Here is a 25,627-nt window from a genome sequence, read left to right on the forward strand (position 1 = left end):
CCGACTTTTAATAAGAGCACTTATATGTCCATTTTAATGTTTTGTTCCCAAAGCCACTTAGTTATTACTTTTGCCTTACGGCAAGGTGCTCCATCATGCTGGAAAAGGCATTGTTCCTCACTCCGATCTGTGATCAGCAGAGTCTCATTGACTCATTATCACAGAGCGTGCCCCTTGCGGGTCACGTGGGGAGCGTGCAAAGGGACGGACATCATATGACCGCATCCCGGCAAGGTAGGTCCGTGCTGTAGCCGTCATTTGGCTATAGCACAGATGCAAAGGAGTTAAGAAATTTTAAAAAATCGTCACCAGGTTGTCCCGTCCTTTTTTAAAGCGGTGTTCCAGACTTTTTTTTTTTAAAGTCAGCAACTACAAACACTGTAGCTCCTGACTTTTAATAAGAGCACTTACATGTCCAGCGAGCCCGCAATGTCGGCCCCCCGAGGCTGATCCGTCAATCGGATCGAGTGCCGGCGCCGCCATCCTAACTAAAGGAAACAGGCAGTGGAGCCTTGCGGCTTCACTGCCCGTTTCTTACTGCGCATGCGCAAGTTGCTCAGCGCTGTGAATGGCCCTGTCGTCTTCTGGGACACACCCAAGTCCCAAAAGACAACGGGGCAGCTCGCAGAAGAGGATGAAGTAACTGAACAGCTCCGCGGAATAGGAGAGGCAGATTAGGAAGACTGCCTAGCAACAGGCGTTTCTGGTAAGTAAAAATGTTTTTTTTTTTCAAATTTTTTTAATAGATTTTTTTGAGAATGTTAATGTAATTTTTTATTTTAGGATGGACCTCCGCTTTAAATTTTGGCATGGGTTTCCCTTAACCACTTCAATACCAGGCACTTACGCACTTTCCTGCCCAAGCCAATTTTCAGCTTTCAGCGCTGTCGCAATTTGAATGACAATTGCGCGGTCATGCTACACTGTACCCAAACAAATTTTTTATCATTTTGTTCCCACAAATAGAGCTTTCTTTTGGTGGTATTTTATCCCCTCTGCGATTTTTACTTTTTGCGCAACAAATAAAAAAAGACTGAAAATTTAGAAAGACTGGAAAAAATTAAGTTTTTCTTTGTTTCTGTTAAATTTTTTTATAAATAAGTAAGTTTTCTTCTTCAATGATGGGCACTGATATGGCTGCACTGATGAGCACTGCTAAGGCGGCACTGATGGGCACTGATGAGGTGGCACTGATGGGCTCTGATAGGCAGCACTGATATGCAGCACTGATGGGCACTGATATGCGGCACTGATGGGCACTCATAGGCGGCACTGATGGGTACTTATGGGTGGCACTGATAGGTGGCACAGATGGGCACTGGTCACTGATAGGTGGGCACTGATGGGCATGGATTGGCACTGAGAGGTGGCACTGATGACACTGATGGGTGGCACTGATGACACTGATGGGTGGCACTGATAACACTGATGGGTGGCACTGATGACACTGATGGGTGGCCTTGCTGGGCATCACTTTTTTTAGCTGGACCATAATGTTGCCAGTCAGTGCCGTGCAGTCAGATAAACAATCAGCGCAGACCCCCCCTGTCAGGAGATTGTGTCTCCTCTACTCGCGTCTGTCAGACGCGAGGGAGAAAAAGCTGATCACCGCCTCTTCCTGTTTACACTGTGATCAACCGTGATTGAACACAGCTGATCACGTGGTAAAGAGCCTCCATTGGAGGCTCTTTACCGAGATCGGTGTAGCTGTGTGTCAGACTGACACATCGCACCACCGATCGCCGCGATGCGCGCCCCCGCGGTCGCGCGGCGACTGTTATCCTGAAGGATGTCATCTGACGCCCAGTCAGGATAACTGAACCACCCCCCGGTCATCATTCTGCTATAGGCCGGCGGGAAGTGGTTAAAGGAGAAGTATGGGAATGCAAAAATAGGTAGTACATGCTAGCCTCATACTTGCATTGGATTTCTTTCTTTCGCCAGTCCTTTTAGTTTTTGTAGAATAGTCTTTTCAAGAGTCCAGAATCAGCCTCTAACGGTTCTTTTTCAGTTCAAAAGTTTCCAGGGGGTGGACACAACTCCACAATCCAGCCTCTCCTTTACTCCCTCCCTCTGGAGGACATGTGGGTGTGCCTGGTGAAGAGGTGCACACCCAGGCTGCTATCTAGAATGAGCATGTTCTTCATGTGTCTCTGTTTCCATGGTAGCATGTCCCCAACTAAAACCCGGAAGCAGAGACAGTGTGATACAAGTGAAGTCTCCTCACCTTTCCCTGGCTGTTATCTGCAAGCTTTCCTCTGCAAGACTCCAACACCTCTCCCCTGGGCTTTGATGTTCCTGTGTACTCCAAATTCCCTCCCCCCTTCCCCTCCCTCTCCACTCACTCTCCCCTCACTCTCCCCCTTTCCCTCCCTCTCCCCTCACTCTCCCCTCACTCATTCAAAGTCTGTATGAGCGTCTCCTCCAGCCGATGGGGGAGGGGGGAGAGGCACTGAACACCTCATGTCCAGCAGTGAACACAGGGGAGCTCTCTACACATAGCACTGTGTTATATCAGGAAAGGAGACATGGTATTTTATTTTATTATTTATTTCAGTTCCTTATATAGCGCCCTCAATTTACGCAGCGCTTTACATATACATTGTACATTCACACCGGTCCCTACCCTCAAGGAGCTTACAATCTAAGGTCCCTAACTCACATTCATACATACTAGGGACGATTTGAACAGGATCCAATTAACCTACCAGCATGTCTTTGGTAAGGAGCATAGTGACCTGTGTCCTGTGTCTGTTCTCTGAAATGAACACAGTGCTATGTGTAGAGAGCATACCTGTACAGTACATAGGAGAGGGAGACTGACAACTCCCCCACATCTAAAGTGACCCCCGATATGTCCCCAGAGTCTCCTTTATTTAAAAAAAATCATCCCTCTGCCACTGATCCCATCCCCCCACCATCATTCTGCCACTAATGTCATCCCTATCCCTCCATCCCATGTACACCTATACAGTCCCCTCATCCCCATCCCCTGTACTCCTATACAGTCCCCTCATCCCCATCCCCAGTACTCCTATACAATCCCATCATCCCCACCACCCGTTACTCCCATACAGTTCCACCATCCCATGTACTCCTATACAATCTTATCATCCCCATCCCCTGTACTCCTATACAGTCCTGTCATCCCCATCCTCTGTACTCCTATACAGTCCTGTCATCCCAATCCCCTATACTCCTACACAGTACCATCATCCCATGTACTTCTATACAATCCTATCATCATCATTCTCATCCCCCGTACTCCTATACAGTCCCGTCATCCCCATCCCCTGTACTCCTATACAGTCCCATCATCCCATGTACTCCTATACAATCCTATCATCATCATCCCCTGTACTCCTATACAGTCGTGTCATCCCCATCCCCTGTACTTCTATACAGTCCCCACATCCCCATCCCCTGTACTCCTCTACAGTCCCCTCATCCCCATCCCCTATACTCCTATACAGTACCCTCATCCCCATCCCCTGTACTCTTATACAGTCCCATCATCCCCTGTACAGTCCTGTCATCCCCATCCCTTATACTCCTATCAGTGTGAAACCAGTATATATATGTACATGGAAGGCTCCATGACCTCAATCATAGAACAATCTGAATAGCCAAAAAAATGATGAAATCACAATATTAGCTCTAATTGTTTTACAGTGAATGCGGGCAATGCTGACAAAAGCCAGTGTTGTATTTTACTTTAAAAATGTATTCTTTGCATTATAATTTTAGCAGGAAAGTAGTATATAATACACTGTACAGAGCACTATCACTGACTTCTAAACTCACTAATGCCTGCTGCTTTCCTGAATGTGTGCTGAGATCTTTCTGTCTACAACAGGGAGGAGGGAGGGGGGAGGGGAGGAGGAGAGCAGCTCTGTGTGTTGTTTTGAAGTCTCGGGAACCAGCAGAGAGCCAACATCAATCAAGCAAGATGTATAAAATAACCAAAGGTTAACGCTGCGCTAGAAACCTAATAATTAATTTATAGCTATAAAGGATTAACCCTTACAGACTAAAGCAAATTAATACAAAAATAAACAAAAAAACAGAGATTTTACCCTAAATTACCAAAAGCAGCCAGCATCAAAAAGTCAGACACAAACTTCAGATATTAATAATAAAAAATAATGCAGCGCTAAAGGTAACCAAAAAGTGAAAAAAAAATTTTTGTTTGTGAACAAAAAATTATTATGGAAAATTCGTGAACTATATTGTCATAAATGATACCACAAAAAACATACCATAAGATTATTATAACCACTAAAAGATTGTGCAAAGAATTGTGCATTCAAATGATGTTATCAAACAAGCTAAAAAGTGATAAACTTGGCCCAGCCCCCAGACGACGTCCTATCGTGACGAAACGCGTAGGGTGTGGCCTATGACGCTGACGTCACCACGCTGTTCCTCTTTGCCGAGCTGGATGGGAAGTGTGTATACAGTGGGAAGCCTGCGGAGACGCCGTTACATTGCGATTGCCTTTACACTTGCTTATTGGATTCGTTTGTAAGTGCATTTTTTATTCATTAAATTTCTTATTGGTTGGAACGATTACACTATGGGAGCTTTTTTTGTTTTTGTTTTTATTCCCGGAGCCATACAGCTTTAGCCGCAGATCCAGTTGCTGGTATAGGTTATTGGGAAACCTTTAATCTCCCATATGCCTGGTCAGACCGTTGTGGTCTTTTGAGTCGGTAAGGAGCCTCATATTCACTTAGGTGTATTCACCTCTTGGGAGATTGGATCTTTTCATCACGGACTTTGGATTATCTTTTTTATGTTTATGAACTTTACATATATTTAAATTTGCACTAATTGTGATGGGACTTTTTTTATGATCACTTTTTGGCTTGTTTGATAACATCATTTGAATGCACAATTCTTTGCACAATCTTTTAGTGGTTATAATAATCTTATGGTATGTTTTTTGTGGTATCATTTATGACAATATAGTTCACGAATTTTCCATAATAATTTTTTGTTCACAAACAAAAATTTTTTTTTCACTTTTTGGTTACCTTTAGTGCTGCATTATTTTTTATAATCAAGCAAGATGACAGGAAGGGGGGTGGATCCAGACTCCAGAGCCAGACCATATGACGTGTAAAAAAAGTCTGTAGACCCTCCCACAAGTGATTAACTCTATTTTAACAGAAACGGGGCACTTCTCAGAGGGCAGGAAAGATTTGTAGATACTAGCAGCTCATAAGGATTAGGATTAGGCAAAAAAAGGAAACCATACTTCTCTTTTAAAACCCATACCAGATTCTAAGGGACTGGTATGGACTGGGGAGACCCATCGTTTTTTAATTTTCTGCATTTTTTTTTTACAATCAGATGTCAGCGGGGATTCCGCTGACAGCTGATGAGTCATCCGTTGTTAGCAAAACCCTGGTGGTAATTATCGCATGCTTTTTTACTCTCTGGAAATTTTCTTAATTGGACTTAAGAGCTTTTTATGCGATTTTTACTGGCACTTTTTTTTTTTGGTAAATACCGCATAATTGTTTTTTTTTTGTGAATTGGACCTTATTTACCGCATGCAATAATTTATGCAAATGAGTAACATGATACCCTTATAACCCCTTATAACTCTGTGAATTGACCCCTTTATGTCCCTGTGACAATTGGATTTAGAAAATTTTGGATTGTTGTGGAAACAAGGATTGGTGATAAAGCATCAGTGGAGACACCTTTTTCCCATGATAACTCTTACAGGAGTAAATTTCCCTTCCTAGGGGTAGATTTCCTCCCACTTCCTGTTTTCTCCCTCCGTTTGTAAGTATGAGTCGTTTGTAAGTCGGATGTATGTAACGCGGTGAATGCCTGTATTCATGCAGCCTCAGCCAATCACTGGCAGGGAGAATGGCCAGTAGGGGACTGACGTGTGTATAAATAGGCTGGGGACTGGAACAACAGGTTTTTTGTTACTGTGGGAGAAGACCTAGACCTTAGACTAAATGCCCATACACACGATCAGAAAATTGTTAAAAAAATATCGCTTTCAAATTGATTGTACAATATAGTCTGATTTTTAGTATACAGCTTTCGTCCGAAATTTTCCGAAGGGACAAACACGAAAAAAAAAAATTTACGATACCACATTGTATGATTTTCATTTTATCCGTGCAGTTTTTGTCCGAAAAAACAATACAAATACATTACATCACTTATAAATTTTTATTCTGTCATCTTAGAACTTTTGTACTTTATTCGTTTTCGATGTAGACACTAGCATACAAAAAAAACAAAAAAAAAAACATATGCTCATTCGTCTGATAGTCTCATTGTGTGTACTAGCCTTGAGGGCTGAGGCCTTGTGGGTTTAAAGAAATGGGGAGACTAATGCGCAAACCACAGGGAAAGAAAGAACTAACAGGGCAGCTGCCAACATCAAAGTGTTCTCACATCAAAGGGAATAATGTTAAAGGGATAAATGTGGCTCTAACCAAAGGTGATTAACAATGGTAAGCCTTAGGAGATACCACCACAGGTAAATCCAAAGCAACAAAAAGCGACCTTAAATTATTGTCTCCTCAACATTGCAAAGCCAAAAATAATGAGACCAATGCTAAACAATTAATGAGAATCTTAACCTTCAACAAAGCAGCAAACAGGAGTACAAATGGTTAAGAGCAATATGGGGAAGATAATAACTCTTAGTACCCAAACAGGTGAAGCATATAAATGTAGAAATCAAGCATTATGGGCTAAAATTGCATACAAAATAGTGGCATGTGAAGGCAGAATAATTAACCACTTGAGCCCCGGACCATTATGCTGCCTAAGGACCAGAGGTCTTTTTCCAATTTGGCATTGCGTCGCTTTAACTGCTAATTGCGCGGTCATGCAATGTTGTACCTAAACGAAATTTGCGTCCTTTTCTTCCCACAAATAGAGCTTTCTTTTGATGGTATTTGATCACCTCTGCAGTTTTTATTTTTTGCGCTTTAAACGGAAAAAGACCGAAAATTTTGAAAAAAAATGATATTTTCTACTTTTTGTTATAAAAAAAATCCAATAAACTAAATTTTAGTCATACATTTAGGCCAAAATGTATTCGACCACATGTCTTTGGTAAAAAAAATGTCAATAAGCATATATTTATTGGTTTGCGCAAAAGTTATAGCGTCTACAAACTAGGGTACATTTTCTGTAATTTACACAGCTTTTAGTTTATGACTGCCTATGTCATTTCTTGAGGTGCTAAAATGGCAGGGCAGTACAACCCCCCCCAAATGACCCCATTTTGGAAAGTAGACACCCCAAGGAAATTGCTGAGAGGCATGTTGAACCCATTGAATATTTATTTTTTTTGTCCCAAGTGATTGAATAATGACAAAAAAAAAAAATAAATAAAATATTTACAAAAAGTTGTCACTAAATGATATATTGCTCACACAGGCCATGGGCCTATGTGGAATTGCACCCCAAAATACATTCAGCTGCTTCTCCTGAGTATGGGGATACCACATGTGTGGGACTTTTTGGGAGCTTAGCCGCGTACGGGGCCCCGAAAACCAAGCACCGCCTTCAGGATTTCTAAGGGTGTAAATTTTTGATTTCACTCTTCACTGCCTATCACAGTTTCAGAGGCCATGGAATGCCCAGGTGGCACAAACCCCCCCCCAAATGACCCCATTTTGGAAAGTAGACACCCCAAGCTATTTGCTGAGAGGCATATTGAGTCCATGGAATATTTTATATTTTGACACAAGTTGCGGGAAAGTGACACTTTTTTTTTTTTTTTTTTTTTTGCACAAAGTTGTCACTAAATGATATATTGCTCACACAGGGCATGGGCATATGTGGAATTGCACCCCAAAATACATTTAGCTGCTTCTCCTGAGTATGGGGATACCACATGTGTGGGACTTTTTGGGAGCCTAGCCGCGTACGGGGCCCCGAAAACCAAGCACCGCCTTCAGGATTTCCAAGGGTGAAAATTTTTGATTTCACTCTTCACTGCCTATCACAGTTTCGGAGGCCATGGAATGCCCAGGTGGCACAAACCCCCCCCCCCAAATGACCCCATTTTGGAAAGTAGACACCCCAAGCTATTTGCTGAGAGGCATGGTGAGTATTTTGCAGCTCTCATTTGTTTTTGAAAATGAAGAAAGACAAGAAAAAACTTTTTTTTTTTTCTTTTTTCAATTTTCAAAACTTTGTGACAAAAAGTGAGGTCTGCAAAATACTCACTATACCTCTCAGCAAATAGCTTTGGGTGTCTACTTTCCAAAATGGGGTCATTTGGGGGGGTTTTTTGCCACCTGGGCTTTCCATGGCCTCCGAAACTGTGATAGGCAGTGAAGAGTGAAATCAAAAATTCACGCCCTTAGAAAGCCTGAAGGCAGTGCTTGGTTTTCGGGGTCCCGTACGCGGCTAGGCTCCCAAAAAGTCTCACACATGTGGTATCCCCGTACTCAGGAGAAGCAGCAGAATGTATTTTGGGGTGTAATTTCACATATTCCCATGGCATGTTTGAGCAATATATCATTTAGTGACAACTTTGTGCAAAAAAAAAAAAAAAAAAAAAATTTGTCTCTTTCCCGCAACTTGTGTCGCAATATAAAATATTCCATGGACTCGACATGCCTCTCAGCAAATAGCTTGGGGTGTCTACTTTCCAAAATGGGGTCATTTGGGGGAGTTTTGAACTGTCCTGGCATTTTATGCACAACATTTAGAAGCTTATGTCACACATCACCAACTCTTCTAACCACTTGAAGACAAAGCCCTTTCTGACACTCATTGTTTACATGAAAAAGTTATTTTTTTTTGCAAAAAAATTACTTTGAACCCCCAAACATTATATATTTTTTTAAAGCAAATGCCCTACAGATTAAAATGGTGGGTGTTTCATTTTTTTTTTTCACACAGTATTTGCGCAGCGATTTTTCAAACGCATTTTTTGGGGAAAAAACACACTTTTTTAAATTTTAATGCACTAAAACACACTATATTGCCCAAATGTTTGATGAAATAAAAAAGATGATCTTAGGCCGAGTACATGGATAGCAAACATGACATGCTTTAAAATTGCGCACAAACGTGCAGTGGCAACAAAATGAATGCATTTTTAAAAGCCTTTAAAAGCCTTTACAGGTTACCACTTTAGATTTACAGAGGAGGTCTACTGCAAAAATTACTGCCCTCGATCTGACCTTCGCGGCGATACCTCACATGCATGGTGCAATTGCTGTTTACGTTTGACGACAGACCGCCGTTTGCGTTCGCCTTAGCGCGAGAGCAGGGGGCGACAGGGGTGCTTTTTTTTTTTTTTTGCTTTTTTTTTCTTTATTTTTTTTTGCTTTTTTATCTTATTTTTAAACTGTTCCTTTCATTTTTTTTTTTTTTTTAATCATTTTTATTGTTATCTCGGGGAATGCAAATATCCCCTATGATAGCAATAGGTAGTGACAGGTACTCTTTTTTGAAAAAATTGGGGTCTATTAGACCCTAGATCTCTCCTCTGCCCTCAAAGCATCTGATGACACCAAGATCGGTGTGATAAAATGCTTCCCCAATTTCCCAATGGCGCTATTTACATCCGGCGAAATCTAAGTCATAAAATGATCGTAGCTTCCGGTTTCTTAGGCCATAGAGATGTTTGGAGCCACTCTGGTCTCAGATCAGCTCTATGGTCAGCTGGCTGAATCACCGGCTGCATTCTCAGGTTCCCTGTTGAGACAGGAGAGCCAGAGAAATACACGGAAGACGGTGTGGGGGGGGGGGGTATTCCCTCCCACGGCTTGTAAAGTCTAGAGGCTAATTAGCCACTAGGATTGCTTTTACATGAAAGCCGACCGCTGGCTGAAAAGAATGATACCAAGATGATACCTAAACCTGCAGGCATCATTCTGGTATAACCATTCAAAGTCGTGAATGGCGTACCTGAAGACAAAAAAATGGTTAACAATGGTTAACAATAAAGCACAGTAAACAGTAAAGTATAAATAATTACATACCTGAAAAACAAACATGATAAAACATAATAACAATAACAATAACAATAAAACATTGCAGAATAGAATACAGTAAAAAAAGAGCAGAACAATAGAGAGAGAGAATAGAGAGAGAGAACAATAAAACGACAACTATTTTTTTTTATTTTATATATATATATTTTTTTTTACACTTTTTTTGTAACTAACTTTTATAACTGTAACCGGTTCCAGGTTCGGGTCTCTCAAAATGCGATGGCATCTTGGGAGACCCTGTGAAAGTGTGCCTAGTCTGTGGAATGCTGTACCCTACGCTAATACTCAACTAGTGCATGGTAGCGTTCAAAACATTCACCAATGCAAAGACCAGGATTGTCAGGACAGGAGGGACAATAATAGCGGGTGTCACGCCTATATCCGCGCTTGCTGCAGACACGACATCTTTTTGGGGGGGTTCGTTGGGTAGGGGTACTCGGGAGGACATAAAAATGCCTCTCATGCAGCCGACTGCATTTGGTTGGGGATGTGAATGGGGGAAGTACGGGCGCTGCAGAAGCGGTGTGTTCCCAATTAGGATTGGCGAATGCAGCAGGAAGGGCACTATGGGCATGACGGGCCTGTGTTTGTCTTTTTGGTGGCAGCGGGACACTACTTGTGCTTGCCACCTCACCAGCTTGAACTGCACTTATGGGACTCGCCACGTCACCAAGTGTTACTGCAGCGCTGGTTTGACTACGACCGGGGTGTACTAGGCCGCTGGTGCTTGCCAGTTCAATAAAAAGCTTCCAAAAAAACCGTTAGCGATCGCAGGGATCAGGCCTGACTCTGCAAACGCTGCAGTTATGCGTTTAGTGTTTTGTAAGTGACAGTGATCGATCGATACTGCACTTGGGTGGGCTGGGCTGGGCCGGGCGGAGGGGCAAAACGCAGGTGCTAGCAGGTATCTGGGCTGATCCCGCTAACACTGCATTTTTGGGAACCCTAAACTGCTGGGGACGCTAGTATAGATCTGATCGGATCAGATATTGATCCGTTCAGATACTATACCACTAAAGGAGGCGTATGCTGCGTGCGTGGGTGTTAGTGGTACTGGCGCTAACCTGACGCTGCCTGGGGCCGGTGCTTGCTAGTTCACCAAAATGCTACCAAAAAAACTGTTAGCGATCGCAGGGATCAGGCCTGACTCTGCGAACGCTGCAGTTATGCGTTTAGTGCCTTGTAAGTGACAGTGATCGATCGATACTGCACTTGGGTGGACTGGGCTGGGCTGGGCCGGGCGGAGGGGCACAACGCAGGTGCTAGCAGGTATCTGGGCTGATCCCGCTAACACTGCGTTTTTGGGAACCCTAAACTGCTGGGGACGCTAGTATAGATCTGATCGGACCAGATATTGATCCGTTCAGATACTATACCACTAAGGGAGGTGTATGGTACGTGCGTGGGTGTCAGTGGTACTGGCGCTAATCTGGCGCAGCCTGGGGCTGGTGCTTGCCAGCTCACCAAAATGCTACCAAAAAAACTGTTAGCGATCGCAGGGATCAGGCCTGACTCTGCGAACGCTGCAGTTATGCGTTTAGTGTTTTGTAAGTGACAGTGATCGATCGATACTGCACTTGGGTGGGCCGGGCAGAGGGTCAAAACGTAGGTGCTAGCAGGTATCTGGGCTGATCCCGCTAACACTGCGTTTTTGGGAACCCTAAACTGCTGGGGACGCTAGTATAGATCTGATCGGATCAGATATTGATCTGTTCAGATACTATACCATTAAGGGAGGCGTATGCTGCGTACGTGGGTGTTAGCGGTACTGGCGCTAATCTGACGCTGCCTGGGGCGACGCATATCACCGCCGGGCGACCGGGGGGCTAAACCTTTATTCGGTAATAAACGGCGGGTGCCCTGACACTATAAAAAATAAACAAACTAACCAGCGTCACCCGTAACAGTTATACGGTGATCAGTGGTGAAAGGGTTAACTAGGGGGCAATCAAGGGGTTAAAACATTTATTAGATAGTATATGGGGGTCCCTGTCGCTATAAAACGCTGACGGCGAACCTAAATATTTACCTCACTAACTAGCGTCACCAGCGACACTAATACAGCGATCAGAAAAATGATCGCTTAGTGACACTGGTGACAGGGGGTGATCAAGGGGTTAAAACTTTATTAGGGGGGGTTAGGGGGGTATCCTAGACCTACAGGGGGGTAATACTAACTGTCCCAACACTGTAACTGTCACAAACTGACACCAATGCAGTAATCAGAAAAAAAAACAAAAAAAAAACTGCTGGTGTCAGTTTGTGACAGGGGGGGGTGATTGGGGGGGGATCGGGGGGGGCGATCGGGGGGGGGGATCGGGGTGTTTTGTGTGCCTGGCATGTTCTACTGTGTGTGTGTGTGTTGTGCACTCACTCACTTGTCTTCTCTCCTCGGGCCGGAACGGAAATTACCGAGCCGAGGAGAGATGACATCATTTCCTTTGCTGCTGTTTAGCATACAGCAGCAAAGGAATGTTCTCATTGGCCGGCGGCGATCGCGAGGGGGGGGCCACGAACGGATGGCCTCCCCCTCATCTCCGATCGCCGTGGGAGAAAAGACGACCGCCTCGGGCACCGGGGGGGGGGTCCGATCGGACCCCCCACCCGCGGAAGGCAAATCACGTACATGTACGTGATTTTGCCTGTCCGTGCCACCTTGCCGACGTAAATCGGCGTGAGGCGGTCGTCAAGTGGTTAATAGATAATAAAAAACAGAAACAAAATAATAAAAATTGTAACTATATAAAGTACAATAAGTCACATCTAAATACGACTAAGAAGTGAAAAATATGCAGATAAATGTGCAAAAAAATGCAAAGGAGTGAAGTAATGGTGATAGTCCAAATAATTAAGGTAGAATTTGAGGTAGAATACGCAATAAATGTGACTGTGCAAAATATAGCAATCAGTGCAATGATGACAAATACTAAGTACTGTCACAAAATCTTGTCAATCAGTATTATTTATTTATGCAGATTGGTATTGATTTTAATTCATTGTAAGCTTAGCTCTTCTACTAAATAAAAAAGAGGCCAGATTTCTAATTCTGGATTCCTGCCGCACACCCATTATCTACTCACTACCAAAGATGCATAAGAACAACACCAATCCACCCCCAAGGCCAATAGTAAACAGTATCGATTCACTGACGTCAAGAATGGGACAATTTATCGATGTGTTCCTACAACCGGCTGTCCAAAGTACACAAGCGTACCTGAGGGACACGAAACATCTGTTACAGATCGTAGAGAATATTCTGAAAGAAGAAGGACCATGGCTTATGGTAACTGCAGATGTCGCCTCCCTATATACAATAATACCCCACCATCTAGCGTGTGAAGCTGCGAAGTGGGGCCTGAGGAAATATACCCAACTACTGTGCATGCAGAGAAAGTTTTTAATTAAATGCATCGATTTTAGCCTTAAGAATAACTACTTTTGGTACGATAAAAACTACTATCAGCAACACACTGGAGTAGCAATGGGAGCGAAATTTGCCCCAAGTATAGCCGGACTCTTTATGGCCCAGTGGGAGGAAGAAAATGTCTTTTTAAATACACCTGAAGAATTGGTAATCTATAAAGGATATATTGATGACATTTTTATCCTATGGAAAGGTGACGCAGATCGGCTACTACTATTTTTGGAAAGACTTAACAAGAATAATAGAAACATAGAATTGTCCTGGGACCTCAGTGAAAATAAAGTTACATTCTTAGATTTGGAAATTCTACAAGAAAATTCCGTACTTAGGTCACAGACGCACTTTAAAAAAGTCGATAGAAATAGCTACCTACCTATAGAAAGCTGTCACCATAGGAATTGGCTTTTTAATGTACCAAAGGGCCAGTTCATATGGCTGAGATGCAACTGCACAGATTTAAATACCTTCTTAGACCAGGCAGAGAAGGTAGCACTTAAATTTACGAAAAAAGGCTATGATCGCTAGTTCATTAAAAAGAAAATAGAAGAGGTGATGGCAATGGACCGGAATTTATTAGAGATACGCTCAAACAGAAACAACCAATGACGGGAGCACCTCTAATCTTAGACTTTAGTGCTCAGCATAAGAAAATAGAAAAAATTATTAAATGCCATTGGCACTTACTCTTAGCGGACAAACAAGTAAAGGAGTCCCTACCTCAAAATCCTAGGTTCTTAAATAAATGAGCACCAACGATCCGAGACAAAGTGGTGAGGAACGTACTAGATCCACCGAAAAGAACCTACTCCTTTTTTAATGGAAAAGGCTTCTACCCATGTAAGTGATGCTTCGCCTGCCTAAGAACAAGAAGGCTGAATGAAAAGAAATTCCAGTTCACATCTTCCAGTACAGGAGATACATATGAGATAAAAAACTTAATATGCTGCAATACAGAAGGAGCTGTGTACATCCTCGAGTGTAGCTGCGGGCTCCAATACGTTGGCCGCACGAAAAGGCCCCTCAGGGTGCGGATTAAAGAGCATGTCCAGAATATCATCAGAGGATATGATAAACATAGTGTATCGAAACATTTCTTGCTATGCCATAACAAAGACCCCACCCACCTTCAATTTTGGGGAATTGAACCTTACATTAAACACTGGCGGGGGAGTCACAAAGTTAGGACCTTAAGTCAGGCAGAGTCCAAATGGATATTCACACTAGACACATTCGCGCCAAGAGGCCTAAATATCGAATTCAATCTGAACTGCTTTCTCAACGACTTCTGACCATATCAAATTTATTCCCACCTTTAATATAATATAATATCCAAGCCCTCCCCAGCTGGATGTAGAATGCCGGTAGACTCTCTTCTACTCAATAATTGCTAGGTAACGGCATGAGCATGAGGGCCTTCATAGTATTCCTGACTACTCGTGTGTGCGTATATTAGGCCCCACCTTGCACTTTATCACTCGCCTATCTCTTCCCATATCGTCTGCAATGTTTTAATTCTATGTATTTATTTATTCCTAAATTTTTGCAAGATGCACTTTAAACTATGATATTAGTATTAACTTATTATATTATCCACATTATTACTCAATTTTACTGTTACATGCCCTGGACAGTTTATTTAAGCCTGGATGCATATCTACAATCATGACGTCTCTTTATGTTTCCTAGCCTGTTATGTATACCTTCATCAGTGTTATGGCCTATCCCATCCCGTCGGTTTTAACCCTTTGAATGTATTAACCTGTGCAATTGACATCCTCCTAGAAATACAATTACATTTTTTCTAATTTTTTTCCTAATTGAATTTTTTTTCTTTTTACATATTTTTTATATATATTTTTATATCTCCAAATTAACTAATAATAAAATAATTTTTCTATATATATTTATCACCTTAGATTTTTCAATAAATGAATTATAATAATTGAGTCTCACTTTATGTGGTACTTGCTATCATTACAACGGGCCGTTTCTATTCATATATTTTTTATTTATAGTTTTTTATTTTTATTGTTCAGTCAGTAATATACTCGTTTTTCTCAGCCCAGAGTTCATCAGTCCATCTGATTGGGGTTATACATTGTATGGTCTATGGCAATAAACATCGCTAGTAAGTGCACTTGCAGCAGTGCTATTGTTTAGATAACCTAAAATATGGCCGACTCCATTAGTCTCCCGGAAAATGGCCGCTATGGCACTTTCCCATGTAGCTACAAGAAAATGGCCGCCGTATACTGCATTAGACCATTACTATTTAAGGACAACATTCAGTGCCCTCTAGTATCCCCTGATGAAGTCACGAGGCACGTGACGTCACGCGTAGGGACAGGAGAGGCACATCCCATTGACGGACGTATACGAGCTTGCCGCTTGTCGATGATATGCTGTATTGCTGTGTTTTTATTGCTATGTTTGCAAATACTACACTATGAGGCATTCCCTTTCCTCCATCTATGGCCATTACATCTCTGGAGGGACCTAGAGTCTGGAGAACATAGCCGGGTGCAGGTTTATGAAAAGGAGCCTACATCAGCCTTGCTGTTTACGCTGTTATCCTAGTAAGATGTGGTAAGGGGCCATTACTTACTAGGGCAGGATTTTTTTGTCACGAAGAGGAGTCACGGTGTTGCTTTCCCTCGTTGATACACCTAATGGCATACACTTACTATATGACCTGCGAAAAATCTTCTTGCTTGGTGTGAAATCACTGGATGTTTTATTTATTCACTATGGACTAATACCTCCGTCACCTAATTTATTTTATTTATTTCACTAGGCACTACATTGTGTACCTTCCTATGTGTATACTATGCACCTGACATATTTGTAGAATATTTTGTCACCGTGTGTATTTTCACATTGACACAGTGAGATCACATCAACACCCCTGTTTGTGCACAATACACAGGATTGCTGCATTCTCTGCACTGTATCGTATTGAATTTGTCACCAGTTGCATTTATATTTATTTGATGAATATACCATTACATAATATTTTATCTATGCCGATATGTTTTTAAGTTGTTTAGTGTATACCCTCATTAGGGCACTATATTGGCTGCGTGTATATTAACACAGTTTTCTTTCACCACTAGATGGCAGTATGTCCACTCAGCAGCACAACACACATTACCTTCAGTCAATCACTTACTCAAAGCACTTTTGCACTCTTGAATCACTTTCGATTCCCTGCGAATCAACATCCCATTATTGTTTAATTTTGTAAATCGTACAGTATGGTAGTTTTTCAACATTTGGACAGAATAACACCGTCTGACGCCATCAGACCACATAGGCTACACAAACATGGCGTCGAAACAACTTCCGGTTTCTGACTATAAAGTCACGGGGATATCGACCAATCAGAATCCCTGATGAAGTCACGAGGTCACGTGACGTAACGCGTAGGATCCCGTCAACCACTTCACTCGACACTACACACTGCTCTGACCCAGAAGCTGTCGGTGTGAACCGGAAGCTTTGCATTAGGTGACGGCATCTCGCCGCCATCTTTACCTGTCACCGCTGCACACTGTATCCACAGTGTGTATGGCTTTTTACCCCATGTTTGGAAAGTTTTTTTGGTAAAATAAATTTCATTTTTTAACCTTACTACACCATTGGAAGCCTTTTTGTCCCTTCTCTTTTTTCGCCCACCTGGCTGGGCCGGAGCCCAGGACCCGGAATCGTTCCTGACTAGAAGCACCCCAAGTTTCAACACACCAGGAACCTCCACCAGAGGACAGACTCCAGTTACTCCCGGACCATCACCTGTATCCACATCTAGGCTTTATTTTAAGCCCTTTAAGGTAAGGGCAATGGGAGACTTTTTTAAGGGAAGGACATCATCCTATCATTGATTATATGTGAAAATACATCACCCAGCCAATTTTCCATTATAGTATCCAACAGGAAGATAGAAGTTTACACATTTCTTTATCATTATTGGACACTCCTTCTGATTTTTTATTGGTGTGGCACGTTTTATCTCATACATGTGTTTGCGCGAAATCCTATCCTTACAGTTTATATTGGCTGCACTGACATGGTGTCACCTGTTTGAACACTATTCACAATATTAGCAAGTTTATGTTGTATTATACTATTTATGCACTTGGCACTTTATATGTATTTTTTACTTTTGATATCTCTGGCCCCACAGCCTTAGGTTGTGATACTTAATTAGTACACATATCTACCCACTAGGATATATGCTATACACCACTACCTTTAACAACATTTTCTACCTTCTACTGGATTAGCGCAGCACCATACCCTTCATTTATTTCTATTTTAGAGCCAAGTGGGACCCTTTGCGGTGCAAGCAGCTTTTCCATACTTGTAGACATTCATACATGATAGCGCGGGAATAACTATCAACCCTTTTCCTGTAAATACTAAGTACTGTCACAAATTGACACAGTGAAAAATAACTAAATGTGCAACCCAACAAACAATGTGCAAAATGCTAAAAACATGTCCAAAACAACAATAAGTATTAAAGATTATAAAACGAGTCCAAAGAATAGTCCAATAAGGTGCTTAATAATCAAATGGTGAACAAATCCAATAAATTGATAGAGATCCCATACACAATGTGATCCGATTGTGGCAATCTCTCTAAAAAAAAGTGATTCATCCAAATACTTCAGTGACAATGTGCAGCCACTCTCCAATGTGCATGAACAAATAGTTCCCCCAGCCTCTCACCTTATGTAAAGGCAAAATGAGCCTAAATGACAGGACACACTGGCCGATCCACTCCTGATCCCCCTTACTGACACCTATGGCTTTTCCGTTCAATCCGCCAGATCAATATCCCAGGTGCCACAAACTTTCAGTCAGATAACATAAGGCAGTAATGAAGAGGAAAGGTAGGAATCCATAGTGTAGTAATTAGCATAAAACCATGTTTAATAAAAGTATTGCACTTACAATTAGAGTGTAATAAACAGCGTTTCACATGAGCAGTTTCACGATCTCGGCCGCGACCAGAAACACAGTGTCACCCGACTCTCTTCCCTGACGCGTTGCGTCACTGATCACGTGACTTTCTTAAAGGGTATAGAGTCGGGTGTACGGAGGTGACTTAATAAAGCAGAGCTGTTGCCAAGGTGATCCTCATTAGAGGAGCTAAGCTTACAATTAATTAAAATCAATACCAATCTGCATAAATAAATAATACTGATTGACAAGATTTTGTGACAGTACTTAGTATTTGTTATCATTGCACTGATTGCTATATTTTGCACAGTCACATTTATTGCGTATTCTACCTCAAATTCTACCTTAATTATTTGGACTATCACCATTACTTCACTCCTTTGCATTTTTTTGCACATTTATCTGCATATTTTTCACTTCTTAGTCTTATTTAGATGTGACTTATTGTACTTTATATAGTTAATATTTTTATTATTTTGTTTCTGTTTTTTATTATCTATTAATTATTCTGCCTTCACATGCCACTATTTTGTATGCATTTTTAGCCCATAATGCTTGATTTCCACGTTTATATGCTTCACCTGTTTGGGTACTAGGAGTTATTATCTTCCCCATATTGCTCTTAACCATTTGTACTCCTGTTTGCTGCTTAGTTGGAGGTTAAGATTCTCATTAATTGTTTAGCATTGGTCTCATTATTTTTGGCTTTACAATGTTGAGGAGACATTAATTTAAGGTCGCTTTTTGTTGCTTAGGATTTACCTGTGGTGGTATCTCCTAAAGCTTACCATTGTTAATCACCTTTGGTTAGCGCCACATTTATCCCTTTAACATTAGGCCTTGTTGGTTGATGTCTGCAGCTCAGTAGAAGCCATCTGGGTCCCAGCTAGTACTAGGGGACTCATTTCCAGATTCTCTCAAAACAGTATGGGAAGTCCACACTTATCCCACTTGGAAGCATCCAGTACTGGTACTACAAGAAAGCATTAACATACCCAGGGCACAGTTAGCACAAGTCTTAACCGCTTGCTGACTGGCTCACGCTGATATACGTTGGCAGAATGGCTCTGCTGGGCAAAACCCTGTATGGGTATGTTGTGGCCTTTAAGAGCCACCAAGGCTGCACAGCAGGGGACTCGATGTGCGTGGCCGCGATCGCCGCCGGCCACACGCGATTGCAGGCACGAGAGCCAGCACGGGGATTTGCCTGTGCACGTGTGTGTGTGTGTAAACGCACAAATCTCTGTTCTGTCAGGGGAGAGGAGAAATATCGTTGTTTCTACTAAGTAGGAACAATGATATGTCTCCTCCCCCAGTTAGTCCTATCCCCATACAGTTACAACACATCTAGGGAAGACATTTAACCCCTTGATCGCCCCCTAGTGTTAACCCCTTCCCTGCCAGTGACATTTACACAGTAATCAGTGCATTTTTATAGCACTGATCTCTATATAAATGTCAATGGTCCCAAAAATGTGTCAAAAGTGTCTGATCTGTCCGCTGCAATGTTGCAGTACCGCTAAAAATCACAGATCATCGCCATTACTAGTAAAAAAAACAAAAATAATAAAAACACCATACATTTTTCACATAGTTTGTAGACACTATAACTTTTGCGCAAACCAATCAATATACGCTTATTGCGATTTTTCTTTTTTACCAAAATTATGTAGAAGGATATATATTGACCTAAACTGATGAAAAAATGTATTTTTTAAAAACTTTTTGGGGACATTTATTATAGCAAAAAGTAAAAAATATTGTTTTTTTCTTTTCAAAATTGTCACCCTTTTTTTGTTTATAGCGCAAAAAATAAAAACCGCAGAAAAAGAACCAAAAGAAAGCTCTATTTGTGGGGAAAAAGGATGCAAATTTTATTTTGGTACAGCATTGCATGACCGCGCAATTGTCAGTTAAAGCGACGCAGTGGCAAATTGTAAAAAGTGCTCTGGTCAGGAAGGGGGTAAAATCTTCTGCGGCTGAAGTGGTTAAAGATCTCTTGAGGCTCTCCTTGCCACCTTTTGGGAGAGCTCAATCCAGTTTGCTGATTCAGGTTATACCTTCAGAAATGGGTCCCCTGAGTTGTAGTTCACCAGATACTGAATAAGAAAAGGTGGCGGTTTCAGTGAAAAGTCCTTCTGATTTTATTCAGATGGAAAGTCCGCTCATGTGTACACGGCATAAGGCTCACCTACACCCTACCCAAGTTGAACCAGCAAATAAACTACAAAAAGAAATGCACTGTCTGTTTTCTGATTGAAGTGACTGTAAACTGCTGTGTGCCTGGCTGACATGTGCTCACATGGAATGGAACCTGGGATAATAGAGCCAGCCCTGTCTGGGGTCTGTGCTACATTTTGATCAAATTTTTTTTTTTTTTTTAAAGAAACCTGTATGTGTATTTCAGACCTACCTGGCAAGGAAAGGACACATGAGCAGGACTGCCTTCTCTCACACTTTATTAAAAGATATTCAGGATCGGGGGAGAAAAGCTGTGATTGGACTCTGGGAATGTCTCTGTGCGCTACATAAAGACCATCCTCACCCTAATTTCTTGGCCATTCTGGAAGAAATCATCCGAACAGGTAATAGAAATTTATGTGCAATAAAAATGGTGACAATCCTGGGATAAAATGGTGGGATTATGACTGGAGGAAGGAATCATGTCATGAATCAGGGATGTGGATATCTAAAACAAGGGAATCTCAGATACTGAAGATTCTGCTGGATACGTAGCTATTGAAGCTGAGTGAAAAAACAGGTAAGTATTCATCTTTTTTGATTGATTTGATTTTAATGTTTTTTAAAGCTTTGTGTTCTATTTATCAAAGCACATTTGATGGTATTGTTTACCTGGATAATATGTCATTTTCATGTTCCCCATTTGTCAACAGTTTTTTTTTACCCACTACGCTAAAAAAAAGTAACTTGCTTTCTTATATGCAGTCTGTTTAGACAATGACATCTGTTCACCATTTCATGGTTCTGCCTCCAATGAATGTGATCAGGATATAGCTTTAATTTCTTTATTTTCCTATAGGTGAGGGTCTGGTGGATCAGATTCTGCTGAATGAACTTGGACACTCACTGACTCCGGAGCTGAGAGGTGAGTATTTATCGGCATATAACACGCGTATAACACGCACCTTTATTTTAGGAGGGAAGTTTCAGAAAAAAACTTAAATTTGCAACCTCACAATTGCCCATCATTGCAGCCTGATCAATGCCCATCTGCAGCCTCACAATTGCCCATCAATGCAGCCTGATCAATACCCATCTGCAGCCTCGCCATTGCCCATCAATGCAGCCTGATCAATGCCCATCTACAGCCTCACCTCAGATTACTGCTGCCTCGAAGGGGACAGGGAGGGGGGCGGATGAGCGCCGTCAGATTACATACAGCAAGAATCTCCTGTTTACTAGGTGGCCTCTTTAATACAAAGTTCTATGATGGACAGAACACTGGTCCAATGCCGGCCCAGGAGACAGGACTTCCTATTACAGAGGCAGCTGAGTAAACAGGAGATTCTCGCTGTATGTAATCTGACAGCTCTCGTCCCACCCCCCTCCCCGTTCCCACCTAGGCAGCCCAAAGCCCGGTATCGGCGTATAACACGCACACACTGTTTGCACCCAATTTTCAGGGTGAAAAAGTGAGTGTTATACGCCAATAAATACAGTAATTATTACCATCACAACTTTCCTCCACAGTGCAGAGTTGATGTTATGTTTTCCCTAAATTCAGACTTTGCTCATACATTTTACATATGAAATGAGTTTAACCCTTTTGTTGCCAGAGTTGTTTTTTGCTGGGTTTTTTGCACACATGTTTAAAAAAATAATTTTGGGCCCGAAGATTGCATTAACCCCCAGAAAGTATGTATTTTGTGAATTTAGACACCCCATAGAATAAAATAGTGGTAGTTCTCCATATTAGCAACATTTCTGTATAAAAATGCATTAAAGATAAATTTAGGGCTTATAAACACAACAAATTGTATAATTTTTTTTTGCAAAAAATAAAAGATGAGGTTGCACCGAGTAAATAGATACCCAACATGTGTGCACCTATGACATTTCAGTACTCTATATTTTCCACAAGTGGCAACTTAAAAGCCCTATAGGTCATCAGTTTAGTGTTAAAGTGGAACGTTACACACATACTAAAAAGTGCAGGTAAAGCTCACCACATTGCAGTATAATGAGTGTTCTTTAGGCTCCTCATACCCCCTTCAAAGCTGTGAAATCCTCAAATATATGCACAGCTATCTTCATTGCGCATGTGCAGCCTGAAGAGTTTTCAGCATGTGAGAGAGATTTGCCAAATTTCTTATGCCTGGATGTTAAGCTGTCATCCCAAAAACAGTGCAGCGGTCATTTTCATGGCGATCCCGGCTGTATTCATCCTTTTTCCCCTGTCTGTTTTGTTCTCAGCTCCTCTGCCCCAACCTGCTTGTTTACACATTGCCTGTTCTCATAGTCTGCCCCTATCCTGCCCTCTTCTCTTTGGCACCCAGCTCAATTCTTGGTTGGCTCCCTTCTCTCCCCTCTGTCTATCTGCTTCCCTGTTTGCTTATCTCCCCCAGCCTGGTCTCCCAAAATCCTGCTCCATTCCTGATTTAAGTGAGGGGTTTGGTCCCAGAGTAATGATTATAGCCTGACACCCACCAAAAGCAAATTACTCCAATGAAACTGTTCTATGCACATCTCAGACCTAGCCCCTCACTGAGATCAGGAACAGAGGCAGTCAGGACTGAGGGCAATAAGCAGTGTGCAAACGAGCAGGTCGGGGAAGAGAGGCATGGAACAGAGCAGACAGGAGAAGAAGGATAAACACTGCCAGGATCGTACTGAAAATGACATCTGTTGACAACCATGAAAGGAGAACAGGGAAGGTGATGGGAGCAGTTACTCAGGGGGTTGCAGAGCTGCAGACAAAGAGCAGAAAGGTAGGCAGATTTATTAGCATGTAGCTTGTACATAGGGGTTGATTTACTAAAGACAAATAGACTCTGCACTTTGCAAAGTGCAGTTGCACTCTGCAAAAGCAGTTGGTTCAGATCTTAGTAAATGAGCCGAAGGTCTGCTGACTTCCATCATCCAATCATGTGCAAGACACTTGTGGACATCGCTGGAGAGAGATGGGGTTCAGGTTAGTAATTGGGGGGTGTGAAGAGAAGGACCGTGAAACCCAGAATCCCTTGGAGAGGTTGGAAAACCCTTGTTTCAGCTCTCATGCACCTCATATATCTAAGTTACCCTGTGTCCATTAGGGGCACAGAGTGACTGAGAGAATGTGGCTTGGATTACATAAAATGACAGTAATATTTATCCACAATCTCCCAAGATATATAGTATCTCACAAAAGTAAGTACACCCCTTACATTTTTGTAAATATTTTATTCTATCTTTTCGTGTGACAACACTGAAGAAATTACACTTTGCTACAATGTAAAGTAGTGAGTGTACAGCTTGTATAACAGTGTAAATTTGCTGTCCCCTCAAAATAACTCAACACACAGCCAATAATGTCTAAACCGCTGGCAACAAAAGTGAGTACACCCCTAAGTGAAAATGTCCAAATTGGGGCCCAAAGTGTCAATATTTTGGGTGGCCACCATTATTTTTCAGCACTGCCTTAACCCTCTCGGGCATGGAGATCACCAGAGCTTCACAGGTTGCCGCTGGAGTCCTCTTCCACTCCTCCATGACGATATCAGGGAGCTGGTGGATGTTAGAGATCTTGCGCTCCTCCACCTTCTATTTGAGGATGCCCCACAGATGCTCAATAGGGTTTAGGTCTGGAGACATGTTTGGCCAGTCCATCACCTATCACCTTACCCTCATCTTCTTTATCAAGGCAGTGGTCATCTTGGAGATGTGTTTGGGGTCGTTATCATGTTGGAATACTGCCCTGCGGCCCAGTCTCCGAAGGGAGAGGATCATGCTCTGCTTCAGTATGTCACAGTACATGTTGGAATTCATGGTTCCCTCAATGAACTGTAGCTCCCCAGTGCTGGCAGCACTCATGCAGCCCCAGACCATGTCACTCCCCCCACCATGCTTGAGTGTAGGCAAGACACACTTGTCTTTGTACTCCTCACCTGGTTGCCGCCACACACGCTTGACACCATCTGAACCAAATAAGTTTATCTTGGTCTCATCAGACCACAGGACATGGTTCCAGTAATACATGTCCTTAGTCTGCTTGTCGTCTGGGACGACAGACATGCAGACCAATTTTATGCAGTGTGCAGCGTATGGTCTGAGCACTGACAGGCTGACCCCCACCCCTTCAACCTCTGCAGCAATGCTGGCAGCACTCATACGTCTATTTCCCAAAGACAACCTCTGGATATGACACTGAGCACGTGCACTCAACTTCTTTGGTTGAACATCTCTGTATCCTCCTGGGGATCTACATCCAACTCTACCTTAAGCTCCCTCAGTGCATTTTGCACGGTTCCACACGGACCATTGAGCAGACTCGGTTTATGGGCTCATTGGTGCCCTCCCATGGTTGCTGCAGTGTTACTATTTATTATTGGCTATTTATTGGCTCTTCCTCGTTGGAACTGAACTCCGAGATAAATGGTTATAAATGGAAACAGTTGATGGTCATCCACCTCTATTGCTAAGACCTTGACGTCTATATATGAATAATTTAGAACTACCGTTTTTGAACTTGTGAAAGCCTGTTTACAAGTGAAACCCTCTTGTGTATTAACTGAAACCTGAATGTGTCCTGAAGAAGTTCTATACCAAACGCGTAGACACATCGGGGCCTGTATCATGTATATTTTTTTATATAGATGATCTTTTATTATCTTTTGTCAATGTCTTTGTATTGTAGGTATTTATATTGAATAAAATTGATTATATTGTTATTTGCTTTCTCAGGTTTGTTGTGCCTCTAAAGTCCGCTGAGGGGTCCTTTTTGAACCCCCTTTTCTCTTCTTATGACATACAATTTATTGTATGTATTTATTCTGAGTGGAACCTGTCCTGTTAAACCGCTGTATGGTCTTGGCCACCATGCTGCAGCTCAGTTTCAGGGTCTTGTCAATCTTCTTATAGCCTAGGCCATCTTTATGTAGAACAACAATTCTTTTTTTCAGATCCTCAGAGAGTTCATTGCCATGAGGTGCCATGTTGAACCTCCAGTGACCAGTATGAGAGAGTGAGAGCGATAACACCAAATTTAACACACCTGCTCCCAATTCACACCTGAGACCTTGTAACA

The 25,627-nt window shown here is 42.2% G+C and overlaps 1 protein-coding gene across 3 annotated transcripts in view; it reads left to right on the forward strand.

Annotated features, from left to right (window-relative positions):
* Nucleotides 1-25,627, forward strand: part of LOC141116964 (NACHT, LRR and PYD domains-containing protein 12-like) — a 264,975-nt gene that overhangs the window by 55,704 nt on the left and 183,644 nt on the right. For all 3 annotated transcript variants that reach the window (XM_073609492.1, XM_073609494.1, XM_073609493.1), the window contains 2 exons: nt 20,792-20,969; nt 21,425-21,490. In XM_073609492.1, coding sequence (XP_073465593.1) covers nt 20,792-20,969; nt 21,425-21,490 — 244 coding nt within the window. The remainder of the gene's footprint in view (nt 1-20,791; nt 20,970-21,424; nt 21,491-25,627) is intronic.

This window comes from Aquarana catesbeiana, linkage group LG13, assembly GCF_042186555.1.
Source record: "Aquarana catesbeiana isolate 2022-GZ linkage group LG13, ASM4218655v1, whole genome shotgun sequence".
Classification (NCBI taxonomy): Eukaryota; Metazoa; Chordata; class Amphibia; order Anura; family Ranidae; genus Aquarana; species Aquarana catesbeiana.